The sequence below is a fragment of the Patagioenas fasciata genome, chromosome 5 (genome assembly GCF_037038585.1).
Source record: "Patagioenas fasciata isolate bPatFas1 chromosome 5, bPatFas1.hap1, whole genome shotgun sequence".
Lineage (NCBI taxonomy): Eukaryota > Metazoa > Chordata > Aves > Columbiformes > Columbidae > Patagioenas > Patagioenas fasciata.
Genome location: NC_092524.1, coordinates 6,164,598 through 6,187,442, shown reverse-complemented (window position 1 = coordinate 6,187,442; position 22,845 = coordinate 6,164,598). Strand labels below are relative to the sequence as shown.

Below are 22,845 nucleotides of genomic sequence, written 5' to 3'. Positions count from 1 at the left end.
TAAGACCTTTTACCTAATAGTTTTATATAAGTAGGTAGGAGGGCTTTATTCAAATATAGATAGCTCTGCCTAAATCATTTTGTAAGTGTTATAATTAAACAACTCGGTGGCAGAGGGCCCAGACCTTGGAAAAGACTGAATGGAGCCTACAGTATTACATGCTATTATCTATCAGCAAACAGGTTAAGCTTGCTCAGAGGGAGTATTTTATAGGATTTTAAAGGCACCTTGTTGAAACATGATCTTCTTTCCTTCAACAAACATTCTTCTCTCTCCCCTTCTCTCTCTCCCTTCCCTTCTAAACCTCACAAAAGATGGAGCTTAGGTGGAGAGCCAAAAAGAAGTTAATTATGAAGTGACAGGGAGCACAGGGAGGTATTTTGATTTCATTTTTCAAGCGGCCAATCTGGACAGGGTTTGATTGGGATCTACTTTTTCTTTTCCGCAGCTAGATATTTCACGTCTTGCCAGCTTACCATCTCTCTTTACCAAGTGGAGTATTTCAGGTTGTTAGCTTGCCTTCGGATGGGGTGCACGGATGTGATGGGGAAGGCATGTGTGCCCCAAGTTCAGTGCACATCCAAGTGTCGATGGCCGAAACTGCAAGGCAGGACAGAAGGAGCAGCACCGGCATCTCCTGTGGGTTTTAGGAGACGTGCCCGCACACCAGAGCTGGTAGCGAGGGAGGCTTCATTTCCTAACGTGCGCACATCTTTTGGCTGGGGAGATGCAGTAGGTCTTGTCAAAAAAAGGTTGTTGCAGCTGAATGCCCCTGAGAGACCAACGGGATTTTCCATTATGACGCCCATTAGTTAGTGTGGGTCTTTACCTTTCATTCTCTACCCATATCCTGGGCTAATTTATTTATCATTTTTGCCAGTCCTTTCTGTAGCCCTCCTCAGGAAATCGTGTTTCCCGTTTTGTGGTCCCTCTTTGTTGCAGCTTTTCTTCTCTCGCAAGAATTATTGTCCCCCTCCTCTGTTTCCATCATCTCTTGTCAGCTCTCCATCCTAGCCAGGATGACATTTACGGTAAATCTAACAAAGCTCAGGCTACTTTATGTAGAGGCAGCACTTGAAAATGGGAGGGAAAGCAATTTATGTGCTGCCTTCAACACTGTGACGTGCTGCGTGTTTTATCTAATTCTCTTTTGCGTGATATCACTGGTGAAAGCTGTGACCAAAGCCACTTTCTAAAGATAAGTAAGAGTTACTTTTTTAAAGTGTGAGAGAACTGGTAAGTTGCCATTCAAGATATGAAGTCTTTCTGCTTCCTGAAACCTGGGGAAGTTTGACTTTGGTTAGTGGTGGAATAAAGAATCCTTAGGAAAAACCAAACAAACAAACCCAACCAAAACTTTCCATCAGGAGCTGGGGTTCTTGCACAGAATGAGTATAAGAAAACAACTCAAATGCATTATGTTGCCTAGTTCAGATTTCTGGTTGCTTGAAGAGTAGTGTAAATCGATTTACGCAGAGAAGGGACGTCATGCTGTGTGTGTTAACTGTATCCAGCAAAGCTGCTTTCCGCTCCCAAATTATTTTATCTCATTTGATGCCTATTTTCAACAGAGAGAGTTTTTCATAGCTTTTAGCATCTTTGCTGGTTAGTATACATACAAGTATTTTTAAAGATGTGTTAGGTAAAAGCAGGGGACTTTGCTAAACGAAGCTGGCAATGAAGATTAAATCAGTTGTCAGATTATGGCTTTATTTTCACCATTGGCCTGTAAAAATTAGTCTCTGCAGTACCTGGGTTGGTAAAGTAGCACTTTTCAGTAGATTTCCCCAAATTATTTTTTCCTATAGTACCTTCCTGGAAGAAGCACCAAACTCCTGACCAAGGGTGCGAGCCGTATTTATTGTTCAAAACTGCAGGAGGGAGCAGGGTTGTGTTGATATTCCGGCGTTGGCATCTTTCCTACCTGAAATGGCGAAACTAATCCGAACTCTAAGGCTGTGATTCATATTATCCCCGCGATGCAGCCTCTTCTTGCTCAAGAGGTTACCACCTTGGGCTGCTCATCGGTTTGGTTTCGATGCCAGCTCCTCGCCCCATCATGCCCTGACCTGCCTCCCTTAAACTTGAAGATTTAGCCTGACTGCTTTGTTACAGATAAGCCTGATTAATGGCAAACTGCTGAAGGGTGCAGGTCTACCCCTGGTTTCTTTGTTTTCCTGACACATCTACAGAGCGAAAATCACGGCAGCCCTGTCCTCATTTTTTCCCTCCTTCAAGCTGTTTTCCTTTCCAGGGAAAAGGTCCCAAATATAAGCGTGGGACTGAGTTTAATTTCAAGACAGATCTTTAGGTTGCTGGGGCTGACAGATCCTGCTGTGAAGTGATGAAAGAGCAAGAAATTTAAGATAAACCTTTCGGATACTGAGTCTGAACTTGAGTACACCAGTAAAATTTAGGGCAAATGTGTGAAGTTCTTGATGTTTTCTTCCATGTGTTGTGTGGTGTGGTGGTTTTTTTGTTTGGTGTTGTTTTTCCTTTCTAGTAACAGTTGAAAGGTTTGTAGGTGTTGTGCTGTTCTTAGGGGATCTATGTCCGGATATAATAACCTGATCCAGAATGGGCCCTTCAGCGTATTGCTGCTAAAATGGGGCACCAGACAGCAGCTGATGTGATCCTGATGTTGTGTGACAGCATCATTCCTGTGGACACTGCTAGAGCTTGGGAAAGTACTCTTAGGTATTCGTTTTGTTCATTCTTAGGACTTTATTTTATATATTAGGAACTTAAATGAGCTCTGGGCTTAGGGACCTGAGGTTGTTCTGGTAGAGGGGGAGGAACATGTGGAGTAAGGCGGCTTCTCAATGGAGTTTGCTTTGACATATCCAAGGCCTGCAGTGATATTTTATCTTTATTATGTAGGCAGCATCCCTGATTCTGCATGCACTGATTTTATTATTTTTTTAATTCTAGAAGTAGTAAAAATGAATATTTTCTAAAACGAAAGCATTAGAGACTTGGCAAGGACTATTTTTGTTTTGGAGGGGGAGTATTTGCCATTATTTTGTCACGATATATGGTGCTAGTCCATTTCTGTTGTGATTCTCCTATAAAGCATGCATTATTAAAACTATCTTCCAAATTGACTAGGCAGAATTTTTTAGAGAGTAGTTATTAATTCATCTAATTTTAGCGATATGGGTGTCTGTTTGCTAGTGTTGTTTGTAAATGCTTGTATTGAAGCTTGTAAACTACTTAATGTTTTATTACCAGTAAATAGCGCCCACAAACTCATCCTTTTACTGAGGATATTGTGGATATTTTGATTTATACAATTTTTTTGTGTTTTTTTTTCCTCTTCGATATTGTTTGTTCTTTTGCCGATAGTGCACTTCAAGTAAGATTCATGCGTTCTGACCTTCTCATCCATTACATTGCAACTTAATTTTTTCTAGCAGTTTTTTGAAGTGTGACCTACCCAAGCCTGATGATTGAGACATTGGTAATCAGTTTGCGATTTCTGCAGCAAAACTGCTTTTACATAATATTTTTAATTAAACAAATACTGATTTTAAACTTGTAGGGGAGTCATTAAGAAACTTTGAGAGTTGTTGTCTTGATGTTCCCCAAAAACTTTGAATCAGTGCTATAAAGATTGGCTTATTCACTGAGTAGGAGTTGCTATTATGTGTAACAAAGGCAAATACAGGCACTTTGTAATAATTCCATCTTCTTAGCGAGCCATCATGATAAGCAGTCTCGGAAGATTCTCATCATGCTGAAGACAGAATCACAGTGTGTCTCTGTGCCTGTTTTTTTGTTATAGATTCAGTTTCACTGAAAATAAACGTCAGTAGAATTTGTGGATATTGATGATGCTTCTCAAGTCTTCATTAAGTTTCATGCTTACAGCCAAAGAGTCTACTCCCCATATTAAAATGGTAGATGTTAACACTTGGAGCTACAGGCAAAAACCAGTCTTTACTCATTTCGGATTACACAGAATTTGCATGGCAGCCATGCCATGATTTCCATTGACTTCTTTTAGGATTGCTTGTGACGCTTCTGAAAATCAGGCATTTACAGCTCAAGAGCCTTCAAGACCGTTGCGTTAAGGTGGACGTGATTTCTTATTTGTGTCCTGAAGAACTATCGCATAGTGGTTGTGGTCACAAATCCTTGACAAAATGATGTATAACCATTCATAACATGCTTTCTGGTGATGTGTACTGCTGACCTATTTTTATTGCCACCATTGAATATGGTATATACAATTATAGGGTTTTACATCACTTGGGTGGTCTTTCAAGAGAGTTGTGATCTTGCGCTGGTTACTAGTTCTTACGGTTCATGTAGGGTCTCCACTCCCTTCTCACCCTTCCACCCTCTTTATAAACGCTCCCCAGTTGACAGGGAAGGGGATGTGTAGTCATTTGGAAAGGAGAGGACGAGCTGGGATGTGCGAAACTCATGTATTCATGACAATTTGACAAATGTATATGGGGAGAAGGGAGAAAAGAAGTAGCGGCCTCCCGTGGAGCGGACAGCTGACGATTCGTGTATCTGATACTTTTATTCATTTCTCTACACAAGAAGAAAAAACATCCCCCGCGGCAACTGCAGCATCTTGGGGTACCCAAGATGGGATACAAAACACCTCTTAAAACACACAGGCTGTGGAGTTCAGAAATAAATCATCTCCGATTCAGTGAAGGAGTCCCATGTGCTACAGGGGATTTTCTCGGTCATCTCTCACTATTGGGTTGGTCTTGTATGTGCTGAACCTTATTTTGATCTGTGCTCTTGAGCTACTTTAGTAAAGTCTTAACAGCTGCTGAGGTATAAGTCTCGGTTTATGGTGGAGTATGAGAAATGGAGTTTTGACCTGCTGTTTAATAAACGTTTAGTTTAAAGAAGTGACTGCAGCTAGACTCAATGTAAAAGTGCAATGTTGGTGGCTGTGGGGAGCAGCAGAGCAGCTGTCAGTCACTTGTTAATCTTGACACAAGTTGGCGGACATTAGTTGACACTGTCAACCGCTGTGCAGAAAATGGTATTTTATTTTTTTTCCCCAGTAACTATGTGCGTGTTTTTTGGTGTTTTTTAATAGTGTGTTTTGTTGTTAGTATAAATAAGGAAACTTTTTTAATGAGCAATGTTAGACGTTATGGTCTGGCAACCGGAGGAATAATGCAGGCACTCCTCGCAGAAAGTGGTTTAATTACCTGCTGTGATGTTTTCGGTTGGTTATATGGTACTGACGTGGCATTCGGTTTGTCACAGCATGAAAGAAGCACAAATGTCCCGAGATACCATCTCCTCAGAAGTGTCACCAACCCCTCCACATGTTCCTTGTTCCCCTGAGGACCTGACTCTGAACCTCCCAAGGTCAGCACCAGGACCCATGAAGATATTGTGACCATGAAACTTCTTAATTTCTCAAGGGGACTGTTTTTGCTGCTGCAAAATGGTTCTTCAGGGATTTGTGCCCTTCCAGCATAGCAGGGAGAGTCTAAATTGACCTTTCCCCGCCTCATTAGAAGTGATAATTCCAGTTGAGGAACATGTTTGGAAGATGGGAAGCAGAAGGAAGCTGGGAGGGCTGTACTCACCACTCTCACTGAATTGCTTGTTAAACTACATATTAAAAAAAAAAAGGCAGTAACTTAGTGGAAAGTAAGAACTTGGGTTATGTCATGAATTGTTAAGCAGTTATTAGTTTAATTATCAAACTGAATTGTTTTCGTGCTACTTTTACTCACACTGAGTAACAACTTGCTTTAGGACCGGATTATCTGTGCTGGTTCTGTAGGTGTGAACTGAGGTGATGGCACCGGCTTTGCCACTTGGGGAAGAGCAGAGCCGAGCAGGTCTGCATACCTGTCGTGTAAGCACTTGCTGCCGGCCTGTCTCCGCTCACGGACTGGGGATGAAATCTGCTTAAAACTATTACCTCCAGGACTTCTATAGGTTTTATAGTAAAAAAAAAAATGACTGTGGTAGAGCTAAGACATGTTTCTGCTGTTCTTGTCAGTTGTTCCAGAAGCCATGTTTGCCAGAAACTCTTTATTAAGTCCCAATGCGTGTATTCTTTTTTTTTTTTTTTAAAAGACATTGTGGGATGAAAATTTGCGTGGTGGGTGGTCACAATCTTTTCTTTAATTTTTTTCCTATGCTGTGGTTTTAGAGCGGTCTTAATCATCTGCGTTAAAATTGTATGCATGTGTAAGTTGGTAAAAATTAGTACTTGAGGATAACAGTAGTGTAGAGCCTCTTCCATACATGCTTATGCTGTAGTTTCACAGTAATTTGTTTGCTTAGAGGTATCAGAAAACCCTTTTTTTTTTGTCAGCTTCCCATTATATAGGTCTCTGCTGTGACTGGATTCTCAAACTGCTGTGCTTTGGAAGTTAAAACACACAAATTAAGGGAGTGGAGCATCTCCCTTATGAGGAAAGGCTGAGGGAGCTGGGGCTCTTGAGCTTGGAGAAGAGGAGACTGAGGGGTGACCTTATTAATGTTTACAGATATATAAAGGGTGAGTGTCAGGAGGATGGAGCCAGGCTCTTCTCAGTGACAACCAATGACAGGACGAGGGGTAATGGGTTCAAACTGGAACACAAAAGGTTCCACTTAAATTTGAGAAGAAACTTCTTCTCAGTGAGGGTGACAGACACTGGACCAGGCTGCCCAGGGGGGTTGTGGAGTCTCCTTCTCTGCAGACATTCAAACCCGCCTGGACACCTTCCTGTGTAACCTCATCTGGGTGTTCCTGCTCCGGCAGGGGGATTGCACTGGATGAGCTTTCGAGGTCCCTTCCAATCCCTGACATTCTGGGATTCTGTGAAATTTCTAGAAAAAAATTCTGTGTGATGCTAGAATAACTGTTTCTGTTTTCATAGCATCTGACAAGGCTGTCTTTTTCTCCTCCTTTTCTTAGAGTGTAGGAATCCCTTACTGTTCATTGATAAATCTGTATTTCTTCTTGCCCAGGGATATCAGCATGAATAACATCACAAGGCTACCAGAGGACGCGTTCAAGAACTTTCCCTACTTGGAAGAGCTGTAAGTATTTTACAGACGTTAAAGTTTTGCTGCAACATCACGTGGCTGCATAAAGTGGGAGGTGGGTGGGGAAAGAAATATTGTTGAGTTGAGCTGTGAACAGAGAAAGCAATTATACCTTAAAAAAAAAAAAAAAAAAAATCCTGTACATGTTTGGAAACCGGAACAGTAAATGCTACTTACAAGGGACTTTTTACAATAATTATTTTAATCATGGCTAGAGTGATGACACACACTAATTACAGTGTTATCCAAAGATAACACGAGAGGTGTGTAATTACCATTGTTTCCGAAGGAGCTACAGTATAACTGTTGCATAAGTTCAATAAAATAGATGTTGTTTGGTTTACTGAGCAGCTTGTTCCCATTGCCCCTGTGGGCTGCAGATGCAGCGCTCACTAACCCATGCTGATCTGTATCAGGAATTCCAGTTCTGTGCTTACAGGGCTGCTTGTTCTGGGTTTCTCTGGCAGAAATTCTTTCTCCAGTTCCCATCTTGCTCTTTTCCTGCTCTTTTTAGGTTTTATTTGGGTGATACTTGGACTTCTGAGTCCACAAGTTCCCTTATCTATGAAGGGAGGGTAATGGTTCAACCTTTGCCAGAGCGCGTTGTGAATTTCCAGTAATGAGCAATAGATAAGACAAAACTACTGCAATTTCACAGTGTCAAAGTAGCATTTCTCTTATCAAACAGCATTTAAAATGCAAAGTAAGGTTGTCCTTATTTCTGACTTTGGCTAGGCTGGAACTATGAATGCTACGCTGGGATTTTTTTCAATAAATGCAACCTAAGGAAAGAACAGCTCATTTCCCCAAAGAGACAAACCCCTGTGAAACAGGGAAGCGTTGTTCTGACTTTACAGATGAGGAAACAGCAGCAGAGAATGAAAGCCATTTGTGGAGGGTACAGGATAAATTAACCCCATAGCAAAACTACACATAAAGCCCAGAACCTTTTGACTCTGGTTATTTGCTATAACCAACACAACCACCACACTTCACTGGATCAAGGATATTGAGAAATTGATAAGAGATGAATCACTTGTTTCTGAAGAAAGACTTGCACTCCTGAAAGCTGCTCAGATTTTTTCCTTGCATCCCAGCTACACCAGTTGGTCTAATAAGGTGTTTTACCTCTCTGTACAGTTTTGATCTCTCTTATATCCTGATAATGTAACAGCTACCATTACTAATACACTTAGATAACTCATTTTTCTCTGGTTCTTAAGTAGTCTTGACTTAGGTTAGTACAATTGTGCAGCTCAGTTGAGCTTATTTGTGTCAGATGAATTGTGTGCGATATCTTATTTCATGCTTAACAGGTTCTGGTTTATTCCCTCTGATTTTAGCTTTGCTTGAATTTGCAGTATAGCCAAGAATATCTCATGAACGAAACCAGATTTACCAGGATTTTAGATGGTGCGTGTGTGCAATTGACACAATTTAAGAAAGGCTCTATGGCATAAGTAGTGAATTAAAATAAACAGAAAAATAGAACATGGGGAAGGTTTTCTTGGCTCAGAATATGTATTTTATATATATATATAATGTAATACTAGCCAACATTCCCTGTGTGTTTTATAATAGGCACTGCTGTATGTCAGTACGTTTTGTTAGACTATACTTGTAGTCCATTTTTTTTTTCCAAATTCTTTATAATCATATTTCACACCAAAAGTTGAACAAAAACCCCAAAGAATTCTGTTTCAGATGACTGTGGGAGTCTTCATTTTTTCCCCTATAAGTAATTAAGCAATAAAACCTAACTGGTGGGTGTGCGTATTGTGTAACTTCCATAAACCCTGGGGTGTGTCGGGAGGTGAAGAGAAAAGGCAGAGCCTTCAGCCATCGATGCTGTGCTTCTTGCCCAAGAGCCATTTGCTGTGTCTACCTCGTTGTCCCACTTAAATCCAGCATCTCAGTTTGCAAAAAAAATAGACTGGTGTTAAGCTCAGAATTATATGTGCACGCTTAGCTTTAGATCATTCCTAGCATGCTTAAGTGAGATGTTAAAGCAGCTTCTGGAGAGAAGGAAAGAAAACATGCATCTTTGCAGCAAAAATGAATTGGCAGAGTTGAAGCAAAGTGATGTTGAAATCTATGCCAGAAGTGACTTTTCCATCTAGATCTTTTCCCAGGAATTACATGCCTAAAGCAGATAAAAATCCCACAAACTGAATGGGAGTGCAGTAAGTACCCACAGCACCATGGGCTCCAGTAGCTCTTCATCCAGGGGCAACCCCAGACACCTTTCCCTTCATACCACACTATAGCCCTTCTCTTTGTCACATAGAGATGAGCCCCTGACAGAGTGACTTAATTAATATTGCAAAGTAGCATCACAGAATTTAATTGAATGTAAATGGGAGGCAATTAGATGTATTATCTAGGCAACTTGAGTTTTACATAGTGTACATATGGAGAGTATAGGATTAAAAAAATGCAGTAGGAGTCACTTAAAGTGGGGGTTGTCATTTCCTTGATGCAATGAATTATTTGATAGTCCAGAGGGATTTCACAGGATCGTTTTTGAATCCTAAAATGAACAGTAGTGAATAAAAGTGAAAGAAGCAGCATACCAGAATTGTAAAAGCTGGCTGCTCCATTAAAAGATGTAGACATCGCAGAATGGGAAGAGACCTGGGTGCTTCGATGTATGCATCCCATGCTGATTTTAGATGTGCTGGGTTATTGGAGACTCCACCAGCATACTGGCAGGGCTGATGCAGATGGGAGAGCGATGGCCACCTGGAGTGACCGCTGGCACCAGGTGGAAGGGAATGTCTGAAATGGCACCAAGTGGCTGCGTTTAGGGAAACAACTCACTTCCAAAATATGACATTTGCAGGTAAAATCTGATTTCTCATACCTTTGAGATAGTGTCCTACCTGGATGTTCCAGCTTATCTGTGGGCATCAGCATTGCGTGATGTGCCCCTCTCCACAGCCTCGTGCGTCTCACCCCATAGCTCACTTACCCTATGTCTGTAGGATTCTTGCACTATTTATAAATGTTATAAAAATTCTCCATCTCTGTGTAACCGATACCCATCTGGAAGTAATTTGCAAATGATTGAAACGGCAATGGCCGGAGCCAGGGAGGAGCAGACCACCAAGGGTTTTTGCCACAGCAGTTAATGAAGTGTATTCTCCAGAAAATGTTAATGTAAATATGCTGCAGCCCTCAACTTGAGATGGAAACTAAAAATCCTTGAAGAACTTGGCCACAGTTTTCTAACCACACCTTGAAGTATTTATAGAAAGCTAGAAGGGCAAAATATAGTTAGATAATGCAGTGTTTTTAGAAAGCAGAAACAGTTTTTCAGTGTGAATTTTCAACAAGAAGAGCCAGGCTGTGTTATGTTTTGATGCTCTTCTAAATAGTTGCAGTTCCTTTAAAGTTATCTAAAGTTGTCTGGCGGATTTTGACTGTATTATTTCCATTCACTTTATTTGTAAATGATCTGCTGGATTAATGAAAAAGGCCCTCTCGTCAAGGAAGGCAGATCAGAACGATTTTTATTCTTGGCCAGTTTTTCAGTCTGGCTTCAGAAACTTGAACCACTTGAATAAAGCAAAAGTTTCCTCAACTTAATGACCCTGTTTTGAGGGAGATGCTCTCTGGCTGTTGGGGCTTTGAAGACCATATCCAACCCAGTAATACTGCAAGGAAGAAAGTCGTTCCTCCTGGAGGCACCAAGAGACAGCAGCACTCAGTTACCTTCCTATGTGCTGCTGTGTTCCTGGGTTTTGTTCATATATGAAATGAAGCAGTCTCTCTTCTGTGACACTACCCTCAAATACTTGTGTTTTTGTTTTCACTTGGTCAAGGACAGACTTTATTAAGGTTTTTATTTAATAGATGGTGAAAATGGTTGGGGAAATAAAGTGATCAAAGGAAGTTTTAGCTCAATAGAAGTTTTCTCAGTGCTAATTTGCTTTTTGAGAGTTGAATAAACAGCAAGCAAGAGACAGCGCATGTGCAACTGTGATTTTTCAGGGAAATAAATAAGAATTTGCTTGACTGTTCAATTATGTCTGTGCTAATTACACCACTACGAGATCTACTTAAACATCTCAACCCCCCTGTTCCCTCTACCAGAGTCCCCGATCATGGCTTTTAATTGACAAAGTATATTTTAAGAACAGGAGGATTAATTAAAACGCATGCTGGCAGTGAAAACGAGGTGTTTTTGCCATAAGGTTGTAATCAGGAAGTATCTGCAAGGGAAATGTCTGGAGTTATTTTTCCTCTTGGCTGCAGCTGAAGATGACCACCTGGCTGAGACAGCACAGCTGCTTTTGTAGTCTCTGTTTCGGTGTGTAATTTAGATGGTCCCCTTCCTTCTCATTTCTGCATCAGCACCGAGTTGTATTATCCTTGGGGAGGGGAGGGGGAATGTCTGTCTTTTTTATGACTTTGGTTTTATGAATAAAGCATGTCTTGGAGTTCTGCCAAGGCCACCAAGGCTGAGCTGTTAGTTTGGGATGTGGCGTCTTTCCTCACCTGGCTGTGGAGCATTTGCTGGAAGGAGGTTTTTGCCCTTCAGTGCCAGCTCTTTTAAAATGAGGTTTTCAAGGTAGCGTATGAACGTTGATGAGATGGTGCAATTCCTCTCCCTTTCATAAACACAGATAGTTTCAGGATTTGTAGTGGGAAGCTGGAGACAAAGGGCTTGTTTTGAGTGGAAAAGGTAAGGATAAATCTTCATGAGAAAAGTTGTCCTGATGCTTTGGGTTAGTCAACATGTAGTAACTGGGGCTGTGGTTAAACATCCTCTTGTGAAACAAGCTGGAATGATTGGAGACGTTACCACCCTGTGTCTGTCCATTCAGCCCCACCAGCAGAGCCTGAGGAGCAAGCCAAGAGCTCTCTTCAGTTTCTTCGCTATAAAGGCAGCGACTGGAGACGTCCTCTGTTGATATTTCAAAAATAGCCGGCTGACGTTGGGTTGGAAGCCGATGAGCGCTCCTCATCCATCTGCCAGCCCCGAATATTTGAACAGCTGGTGGAGGCAATTTCCTCAGTCGCTCCAGCTTGAATTCCAAGAGGTAAAGTTCTACTGAAGAAAATGTGAGGTGTAGGTTTCACGTGTGGTAGCAAGCACGGAGTGTAAGCTTCGACTTGACTGACTAGCATACATTAGGAACGATTCCCTGCCTTGTGAGCGCCGGAGCTTTAGAAAGTGCGTCGGCGTGTTGTAACTTGCACCTTCGAATTCTAGTCAAGACAAACCTTTAGGCAAAGACTCCCAAGTAGAATTAACCACAGTCAGCTAAGATATTTTTAAACATCACCTACTTGGTCTGCGCTAGATGCTAAATGATGTTTAAAAACACGTTGGCCAACTCGTGTTTAATTAATGTTTTCTTATCTATGCAAGTTCTAAATCAGCTTGATTCTGGATGAGTTTCAGTCCTGCTGGTGTCAGAATAATATTTCTGTAGCTTAGCAAGTTCTTGCTGTGCCTAAGAGTTGTGTATTTTTCCAGTTTGTAGGTAGAGTAAATTCCATTGTTTTTAGAAGATGAGGAAGTTTCTTTCCAGTTTGTTTCTACATGTTAATTTAAAAAGTTGGCACAGTTGTGTATAAGGATCCCAAGACTGGTTATTCTGCTGCAAGTACTTTTAGAGGGAAACAAACCTTTTTTCCTTATCTGTTGCCTTTGAGTTTCAGCGTTCGGCTTTATTTTCACACACAGAAGCTGGCTTAGCTCAATGGCCCGGGGGCTGAACTTTGCGGTGCTGCGCTTCAAGACTCGTCCTACGAGCCTGAATTTATTATGCTGCCTGAGCTGCCAGGTTGGGGCTGTCTGAACATATAAACCAGATAAGAAACTTCTGGAGGCTGAGCAGGAGCCTCGGCAGCTCTCAGGTTGGGTCTCTCGTACTGTGCCGTCCATCTCTGTTCGGTGCCAGGAATTGGAGCGTGGGACAAAAGATGTACATGGTTCCAGGCTTAAACCTCAAGAAGAGTCACAGGTAGCTCTGCAAAAAACCTTAGACAGAAAAACAGGAATAATAAATCCAATATATTGGAGGTAAATGACATCCCTCTGAGAATTAGTCGGTCTGAATGCATTCTGTCATAGTGCCATGGTGTGACACTGTGTTACTGTAAGAAGACACGGTGAGGAAATAACTGATTCTTTCACCTCTATTCCTCTCCTCCTCTTGGATGGCTGTATTTTGGTTTATTTTTTGAGTACTGAGGTACCCTTCCCTCATTAGCACTGGCAGATCTGATTCTGGCACAGAAGTAACCCTGTACTCATGTAAAATTATTTTCCTGCCCTTCCTGTATAAAAGTAAAATTTTAGATTATTCTGATAAAATATTTGCTCCCCTTTTTTTTCCTCTCCCAGCTAGGGAAAAGTTAAGAGTTGACCTAACTCTGAAACAAAGAATCCTATTGAAAACTACTCTTAATTTTTGGAGACATCTACAAAACCTGGGTCTTGTATTTACCCAGTATGTATCTGAAGTGGTTAGAAAACTGGTAACAGAGGTTTAATCACCAAATATACGTAGGCTGGATCCACTTCCACATTTTAAAGCATCAATTGTTAGGTGTGTGGTCTTTCAAAAGATCCCATGCTTGGAAAACCGATAAATGCCATGGCAAGAGGCAGGTTTTATGGATAGATTGAAGCAACTTTGAGGATTTACTGTCTCCACAGTCACTTTTTTCCACCCTCATCCACGTATTTCATGACCTTGGATGTGTTCTGAGCATCCAAATAGCACTACCGGCTAATAGCACAAGGTTGTAGTTGATTCAATTGTTGCATCCTGTGGTCGAAACAGAGTTTGGTTACTTTAATCTCTGTTTCTCTGGTTTACAGACTAGATAAGTGAAACGTATTTATATAATAGCTAGGAAGGAGCGTGTTGGAGTGGAAGATGAAGTTGGTATGAAATCCACAGAGCCTTCTTGGAGTGTCCTTAGAACCGGACTTGTCAAGCACAAACCCCCTCTGCTTTCTCAGCAGTGGACCCACCACTATGGAAACCATTCCCATAGCACAGTGAAGTGCCCCAGTCCCTCAGCATCCACAGCAAAAGGATAAGTTAATGTTACACATGGCTTTTTGAGGCAACAGCAAGAAGAAAGAAAACCCCCAAAACCACCATATTCCACCACTGGAGTATTTAAGTTTGGGCATCATGTTGAAGAACGTGCAATATTTGTCTCAGGGAACTCCCTGAGTAAACACGATGGTATCTGTAGTGATTGCTACTTGTGTGAGAAATAAAAGGTAAAGCAGAGGAAAGTCATCACGATGGTGTGCAAAGGTAGTTAGGGAGAAGAGGATGCTTTTTATAAGATGTATTCTTTCTGGTTTGGAGGTAGGAAGAATCAAAGTTACATACTGCAACAGCTTGTTGTTACTGCTCTAGACCAATCTTCAAGACAGCACAATGTTGTTGCTTGTTTTTAAGACGTGACTAATATAGAAAATTTATGGAAAGTTCTGCTTTGCTGGAGAGTACTAACTGGGACGACAAAGCTTGCTTCTGCAGGACATAATGTATAATAACTATTTTAGTTTATACGTATTTCCTTAGGTTCAGATTTTGTAGGCTGTGGTCTCTTCTTCAAGGAGGTCTTGCCCAAATACAGACACTGCTTGCAAATGGAATGATGGTGCATGTTTTGCATGGATGGGAGTGTTTGCGTTCAAAATCCATGATCATTTATCTTCCTGTTAACAAGGAAAAAAATATAGTCTTTGATAGTCTATGAAAAGGAATATCGTAGAGCCGTATTCTGTGTTGGAGTGGGCGCTGTCGACTCTTGCTGACAACAGTAGAACTTACGGGCAGGCATCAGATTTCTTTCAGTCAGTTTAGTTTACTTCGACATTATAAGTTTTTAGTCCAGAATGCATTTTCAAAAGAAGCCATCACCTTTAAGTTCAGTATAACTTTGGGAAAGCTGTAAATGCTGGAAAGGCTCAGGAAGAGAAGAGCTGCTCAGCTGGATGGGGCTGATGCAGTTTCAGGGCTGGTTGTAGTAACAAGTTTCCTTTTTCAGTCCTGATGTGTCTTGGCTTACTCACGATTGTTTAAAGGCAGTGCCTGAGATTCTATGATGCTGAAAGTACTGCATCTAAAGTAGAAGGGGGCAAATGCATTTTTCCATTAGTAGCAGCAGAATAAAATATCCATTTAGTTATGCTAAAACTTCAGACCTTAATGAATAATTGTAGCATAATACCATGCGCCATCTGTTAAGAAACTGGAATTCCATTCCAAACTGGCTGCTTTTGTGGAATGGTAGAAAGTTTAATCCATGCTTCTCAGCACGTGTATCTATGAGGCGTTTTCAAAAGTTACTTCTGCTGCAGGAGAACTTGAAGTAAAATTTGAACCCTGAAAAAGGTGATGTTGGGGACAGGCATTTAAGGATGGCAGGAAAGTTTGATGTAAGACAGAAAAAAAGTAAACAAATTACAGAAATGCACATGGGGAAGCAATGGAGTGTTTTCCAATGGATCGAAAATAAGTAGATAGAGAATTAAAAGGAGATATTGAGTGGGCAGAGAGACAGTGGAAGATGGTTCATAAGGGACTGTGGAAGGTTCAGCCTTTACTAGGTCTTGAATTAAGAGTCTCGGGTCTTACTACAAAGCAGCTAATGTAGAAATGAAAATAATAAATCAAATGGTCTATTAGGACGTGTCAGGATTGCAGTCTGCATCAGTATTGGGATTTTCAGTGAGGAAGTAAGGTTACAGTTTATCCATGGAAAAAGCAGCCAATGTGGTGTTGTCACAGACAAGATGGACAGCTGAGGATAGGAGGATCCCACAATATCACCAAGTGGAAAAAACCAAACAACCCCCCAAAAAGCAAACAACACAGTAAAAAGGCTCTCCCCAGGTATGCAAGCGTGTGCACGAGATCTTCAGAAGGACACGAGACCCAGTTCTTAAGTAACCCGAGGTTCACTGCCACCATCTGGGATGCAAGACAAGCGAAGAGGTTTCCAAGGAGGTTGTGTTGCATCCTGTCAAAATGAGAGCGATGGTTTTAATTATTATGGACAAAAATGTATCCCTGGGACACCCTCCCTGGTTTTGGAGTGACACCAGTGATTAACTTGGCTCCAATAACATGCAGCCAGGTTGCCAGGCTCAGTTTTAATTTCCCAAAAGAGAGAAAACAGTCTTTGCTGCTTTCAGAAGAGTTTCAGCGCACGAAGCTCTGTTCGCTGTATACTCTGGGAATGAGATACCATGGCAGATTATTCCCCAGCCAGATTGTATCCTGATTTCTGTAATAACAACAAGGTGTGCTCTACATCTGGAGATCACTTAGTGTGTCACTTAATGATTAGAGAGTGATGCTCACTTACCAATATGACAGGATAGCAGAAGGATTTTGTCGTCTGTATGCCCTACACTATTAACCTGTTACGCTGAAATTGATTTTGCCTGTTTGGATTTGTCTGGAATTACAGAAATGGTGTCCCATTGAAACAATTAATTATTTTTTAAATGAAAAATAGAGGACTACAATTTTCAAAACTAAGCAATTACAAGGAGATTGCCAACCTAGAAGGAGATACTAATGTGGTCACACATTACAACGGTGATGCTGCTGCAGAAGCCTCCGAGGTGTAACTCAGCTGGGTTAATTGAGGATATTTGCAGTCCTGGGCAGAGTTTCCAAACAAGGGGAACAGCGATGGAGTTAGCAGGAAAACTCTTGGTTGGTGTGATGCGCATTTAAAAGGCAGCAAATTAAGTTTTTGTGGCCTATAGCATAACAGGGCACTTTAGAGTTGTTTATTAAATTAAGTCTTTGTGGGTGAATCTGTTTTACAGTCCTCTTCCTTTTAGAAAAAGAGCTCAAAGTAATGGGGTTGCACCTTGACTCAGTAACTACAGATGGGCTTTCAGACCAAGTTTCTGAGATTTTCAGCTCAAAATGAAGGGAAGGATGGGTACTGGGCTCTCGATAGTGTAACTGTAGGGCTGTCTTCACGTGCTGCTTCATCACAGTTCGGGGTTGTCCCACTATAGAGAAGTTTCCAGGGTTGGTCTCAAGCAAGTTTGCGCAAGGAGTTGAAGGTTATTTCCTTTATGTTGTGCTGGAGTCTGGGTTTTGGTAAAGCTGTGGTTTTCCGTAGCCTGTTTACCATGTGTGTGCGAGAAAAAGAGGCAGAGGTGCTTTTAAAACATTCATTTTAAGCATTATATATGCAAATCTGAATGCAACTATTTTTGAGACGTGCTGGAAGGAGATATGTGGAAAACCCATCTGGGTGATTTCACCAGCGTCTTAATTCACACATTATACGTGCGCTATATTATATGCTATCGATTTTTCATTTCTCTTTAAAATGAACCTGGGTGCGTAAACAGCAGTCTTGCCGTCCAGCTGCAGCGGAGGGAAGCGTGTCAGGAGTGGCGTGTGAGATGCTGGAGAGCTGCGGAGAAAACCTCCTGAACAAGCAGCCGTGCTCCCCAGGGCCGGGACGCGAATGATAAATGTCTGTTTGCAGACCGATTCTTAGCAAAGCCTTTGCACACTTGGCCAGTTGTATCCTGTTTCCTGGAAGGATGCCAGATGGAGGAGAAACGGAAATGTAATGGATTGCAGGTTGTTGGTTTTATTATCGTTTTCTTCTGTTGGTTGCAAAAAGGCCGAATAAACAGGAGTTGCCTTGAGGTAGGTGAAGTCTCACTATCTGAAGTCACGCGAGCCTGGCTCAGCTGTATTTCATTTCCAGCGCTCTGTAGTTGTGTTGGTGACACTCAGCGAGGCTGGGGGAGGCTGTTTGGCTGGATTTAGTTTAGCTTTCTTAAAACAAACCGTAATCCCCAGGCTCTTGGAGTGGAGGGAGAAGTTAGAGCAGATGCCACACGCCAGCCCGATTCACGGGGAATCTCGGCAGAGCCACCGCTTTTTGATACGCGTGGTAGGGACTCAGCATCAACATCGCCTCGTAGCGTTTGAGTGCCAAAATCATGAGGTGCTGGAGCCTCAGTTAAATTTCGCTTGATTTAAGGTTTTCTGTTTTGATGTTTTGAACACTTCATTAAAATAGGCATGTGTTTTGCAGGTCGCTGGCTCTCTGGTGGAGAGACCCAGCGTGTTTCGTTGATATTTCTATTTATGGTGAACTTGGGGAAATTGTTAAAAATGAAATATTGCAGATCTCCCTCCACATCCTCCCAGATAAAGTTAATGTAGTTGATTTGGGCAGCTACTGATGACAAAATGGATTGGGGGGGGGGGGGGGGGGGGCGTGTTTAGTTGCCATCTAGAATTTTTCATTTATGTTAGAAATTCAGAGTATTTGAAAAATCATGTGAGAGCTCCAAAATCCCAGACAGGAGATTTCAAGAAGTATACATTGATTCTCTATATTTTTCTTCTCGTTTCACAGCTGTTTGGTTATGCACATCTTCTCCCTTGGTTTAGAAATCAATCCATCTACCTTTGACAAATGGTTTTGATAAACATAACTCGCATGCTCTCTATCAGGCAGCATTTTATGAAGTCATTAATTCCTTTGCAAGCAGATTTATGCAGGCATCAAATGCTTTGGGTGATCTCTTTTATGTAGTTAGAAACAGAGACTAAGATAAGAAAGTAATAATGTTGCTATGTTCTGGCAAGCTGATATTTTAGGTGATGCTCTTGTTCTTTCCTTCATTTGCCTATTTGAAATAGTATTTTCCCCTTAGTGTGGCTTCACAGTGCCCTGTGACAGCAGAGGTGGGTTTTGATAATCTGTGACCTTTGCCCAAACACATTGACTGTTTTTTATTGTTAACACGTACTGCATTGTACACAGTATTTCCACCGGCTGATTTCATTGTACAACCTTCCTCAGAGTTGCTTTTGCTTCTCTTGGCTCTGAAAACAAGGCTGAAAGCAAATACTTTGGCTAAAATGATGGCATCTGTTGGCAGCTCTGGTTTACCAGGTGTTCTGCATTATTGTCTTTTACCCTTAATAAAATACCTCGTGTCACAACTATTAGCAGCTCAACAAAGGTTGGACCACACAGGGGCTGCTGGGCAGGATAGAGGTGAAAAGGTTGAAGGAAAAAAGGAGCAGGGGAAGGGGGTGGAATGAGCTGTTTGAAAGCAGCTGTTTTGGCTGCTCTTTCTGCTTTGTGTTTTTCAGCGTCTCCTGTATTTATTACTTTTAATATCATGGTGGTTTTAACAATTTGTGTTAGTGTCTAACAGTCCAAGCTTGAAACCGATCACATCTTGTGAGGAGGGAGTGAGTAGAGCTGAGGATCCTGCTCCTTTTCTCCATCCCAAACCAGTTTTATTTCCTGAAAAACAGCTGACCAAAAAGATGAAAGATGGCGTCTCTGTCATGTCAGCAGACATCCTGTTAGTTGTCAGCACCGTGAACACACACCTGCTTGTGAATATCATCTTCACATTTGGGATTCTTCACACGAGCATCCAGCTCTTTTTTGCATAACTGCTTAGTTTCTGCAGAAAATGCCACGTAGATTAAAACCACATGGGTACCAGAGCGTGTGTTTCAGCACAGAGGGTCACGTTGATAGTAAATGCACTTTTCAAACCTGGTACCATAAGATTCTTTATCGCTATGGGGTGTGTTTTGTTGGTTTGTTTTTCTTTCTAGCTTGTTTGCAGAAATATATCCATGAGGCTGAGTGATGCATTCTTGTCATTAAAAACATGCAATGACTGAAACTGATGCAAGCGTGGGGGATCATGATTATGCCATAACTGAATGCAAAACGCATAATTGCCTGCAAGATTTCATATATCGGTGATTTTCCCTTGTTAGGTGGTTGTAGAAGTACTGTATTTTGTGACTGAAATTATTATTGCCATTTTTTTCCAGGCGACTGGCTGGCAATGACCTCTCTTTTATCCATCCGAAGGCCTTGTCTGGGTTGAAAGAACTCAAAGTTCTGTAAGTAATGGGTTTTCAGAGCTCCGTAGCTCGCTGTCCGTTTGCTCAGTGCACAGCCAGCCTGGCTACTGGGAGGCTGGAGGAAATGTTTTTTGGATTCCCCTCGCAATTATAGTGCTCGTACTTTTTATTTATTTTATCAAAGCTTGCTCTAAGTGGTGATGATGAGCAGTGGTGAACTTGACTAAACCATAATTACGGCGTTTAATTAGAACATTTACTTGTTTCTGACGTATATCTTGTAGCAGAGGCATCCTAAGAAGGAAAAAAATCCGAAAAAGGATGTGTAAATGCTTTTGTTATCCTTCACCCCCTCAGTTTACTGTGTTGGGTACCCCAATACTGCCAGGTACTTACAGAGATGTAAAACGCTGTCTGACCTTGGAATCGTCCCCTATAGGTAATAGAAATAATTTCCATAGGTTGACGCTGCTTTAGGTGAAAATGAGTTATTATTAGGAAAAAAAGCTTTAATTAAAAAAAGCTTAGAGTTGTATGTCCTGTTTCCCTTATCTTTTTTTCCCTTTCTGAGATAAGAATTACTAATTTCCACTGTTTTCCCATAGCTAAGGATAAAAAGAGTTTGCTGCTGTTTGAGATTTTAAAAAGTCTGTATCCAGAAATTGCGGCATTTATGCTGACGTAAATATTTCCAGTTACTAGTAGGGTAATAGATAGTTAATTAAACAGATAATTACAAAAAATAATTGAAAAGGACCCTGAGGTCGTAAAGAAACAATCATAAACAGGGTATGGATTAGGAGACTGTCCACCTGCAATGCTGCTTAATGATGCTTTGTAGATTGAAGGCAGTGTCAAGGCTCTTGAAGGTAACTCCACTGGGATACCCAATGCTGGAGGTGCCTGAAATTCCAGCAGTTCTTGGAAAAATTTGGGACTTGGATATTAATTAAGTTATTTGTCTAATTGCATTTTAACCCAGTACGCACCAAAATCTAACAGTATTTTATAATGTGTGAAACCTCCGTTATTTGCACTGTCTTTATAAAATAACTCATCGTGCAATTATACGTTGTCCCATAAGAGAAGTTCTTTAAAAAAAAACCCAGTATAACTTAATTCGGCTTGGCTCTGGTTTCATTCTGTGTCTTTTTGAAATTGTGCTTTGTTGTGAACACACTTTATAAATCAGATTGTTAGTGTGTTGTGTGTTGATGGGTCTGTGAGAAAAATTAGAGGTTTGTGTATTTTGGAGCATGTATAGGGTGATTTCACAAGAAAGTAATAAAATGTCATTCATTGTAGCAAATTTGTATTAGTGTGAAGTTGTGCGTCCTCTTCAGTGAGTTCTCAGGGGAATTTCAATGTATTATGTCAGAGGCTTGTTCTCTGCAAATTAATGAAGTTAATTAACGAGTCGTAAATAAAACTGAAACAGACCGTTTTCGTGTTTCGTCGTTGCCTTTGGGTAATTCAGAAAGCTTTTATGTACACCAGTAATCTGTGAAACCATAGTGGGACCCTGGGCTCTTCTGTCACCTCTACTGTTGATAAAGATTATTGTCCAATTCTACTTTGCTAACACAGTGGATTTTACAGGACCCTACAGAACAATCAGCTGAAGACTGTACCTAATGAGGCCATCAGAGGATTAAGCGGTTTACAGTCCTTGTAAGTTTTCTTTCTTTGCTTTTTGTCACTTTGTACACATTTCTTTCGTTCTGTAGAGTTTTGAAGTATAGTTATGTATGTGTAACAATGTACCTGGGCTTCCTGATATTGCAGTTTCAACTGGCAGCAAAGTTTCCCACGTAAAGCTCCTAAGAAATTTGATTTGTCATCTTTGGTGGGGTGACCCAAATCCAAACTCTTTCAAAACCCAAACCCAGCGACCGGATTGCTGTATAAATGCAATGGTGGGGGAGTTAAACATTTATCGTCTTTCTCGCATGTCCTAAGGTGTTTAAGCAATGTTAAAATGTTGTGCAAAAATGAATCATGCCCAAGTCTTTTGTATCCAGAGGAGGGAAATTGGTTTCTGGGAAGGAGTATTGCTTGAGACACGCATTATATTGGTTTTACTGGAAGGTGTTGAAATCACATAGACAGTTATGAACACCTCAGCCATTATTGCGAGTTGCTCATGAGATATTTCACATGTGCTTATACTATCTCATGGCTTATTATGTTTTATAAAGCATCTTAATCAGCTCTTAATAGTTAGTTACAGCTCTCTAGGTGGTAGATGCTTATCATGGTGGTGAGGAGGTGGAGTGGGGAAGGGCTGCAAAATTTTTTCCTCCTTTCTGCTTATCTACAGAGAGAGCGGGCAGATTATCTCTTCTTTCAGTGCCAAAATTCAGATTGCTGACCTAAGATCCTGTTGATTTCAGTGTTGCATCAGATTATGGAATAGCTTTTTTTTTGGGGGAAAAAATAGTTTTGCAAAATAGCTTTGCAAACTCTTGCCAAGGTGCTTTCTGCATTCCCTGAGCTTGGATCCCGGCCTCTACCTGCTCGGATATTCCCGCCTTTAACACGTGAACAAAGTGCCGTGAGGAGCACGGGGCAGAACAAGGTTGGCTGCATGATGTGAATAACCCTTTAGTAATTGTGTTTGTAGGGTTTTCTTACAAAAAATAAGCAAAACAAACCATAAACCAACTCCTTCCTGGTTTTCAGCATTCCTATGGTACCAAAAAAGAAACTACTTGAGTAAATACTTTTGTTGTCTGTAGATCGTCCGTTTCAATTTCAATGAACGTGCTTTGTTCTCTACTTATATACAATAATGTTTAGTCTCTGATTAAAGTTTAAAATATAAAATCTCCAGTTTGATGATTTTATGTGCAGAAGGGAAGGGGCAAAATTAAGGAGAAAAAAAGAATGAATGTATGAATTAAACCAGCATCTCTTTTTAGAAATTCATATATTTTCA

The 22,845-nt window shown here is 41.1% G+C and overlaps 1 protein-coding gene across 2 annotated transcripts in view; it reads left to right on the top strand.

Moving 5' to 3' along the window:
* The window catches only part of LGR4 (leucine rich repeat containing G protein-coupled receptor 4), a 76,721-nt gene that overhangs the window by 26,397 nt on the left and 27,479 nt on the right, over nucleotides 1-22,845 (top strand). Inside the window, exons 1-4 of one of the 2 annotated variants that reach the window (XM_071808826.1) lie at nucleotides 6,321-6,496; nucleotides 6,952-7,023; nucleotides 19,875-19,946; nucleotides 21,507-21,578. In XM_071808826.1, coding sequence (XP_071664927.1) covers nucleotides 6,962-7,023; nucleotides 19,875-19,946; nucleotides 21,507-21,578 — 206 coding nt within the window. In that variant the 5' untranslated portion in view covers nucleotides 6,321-6,496; nucleotides 6,952-6,961. Of the gene's footprint in view, nucleotides 1-6,320; nucleotides 6,497-6,951; nucleotides 7,024-19,874; nucleotides 19,947-21,506; nucleotides 21,579-22,845 lie in introns of those variants that run through there. The other variant, XM_065839143.2, reaches the window with a different exon arrangement.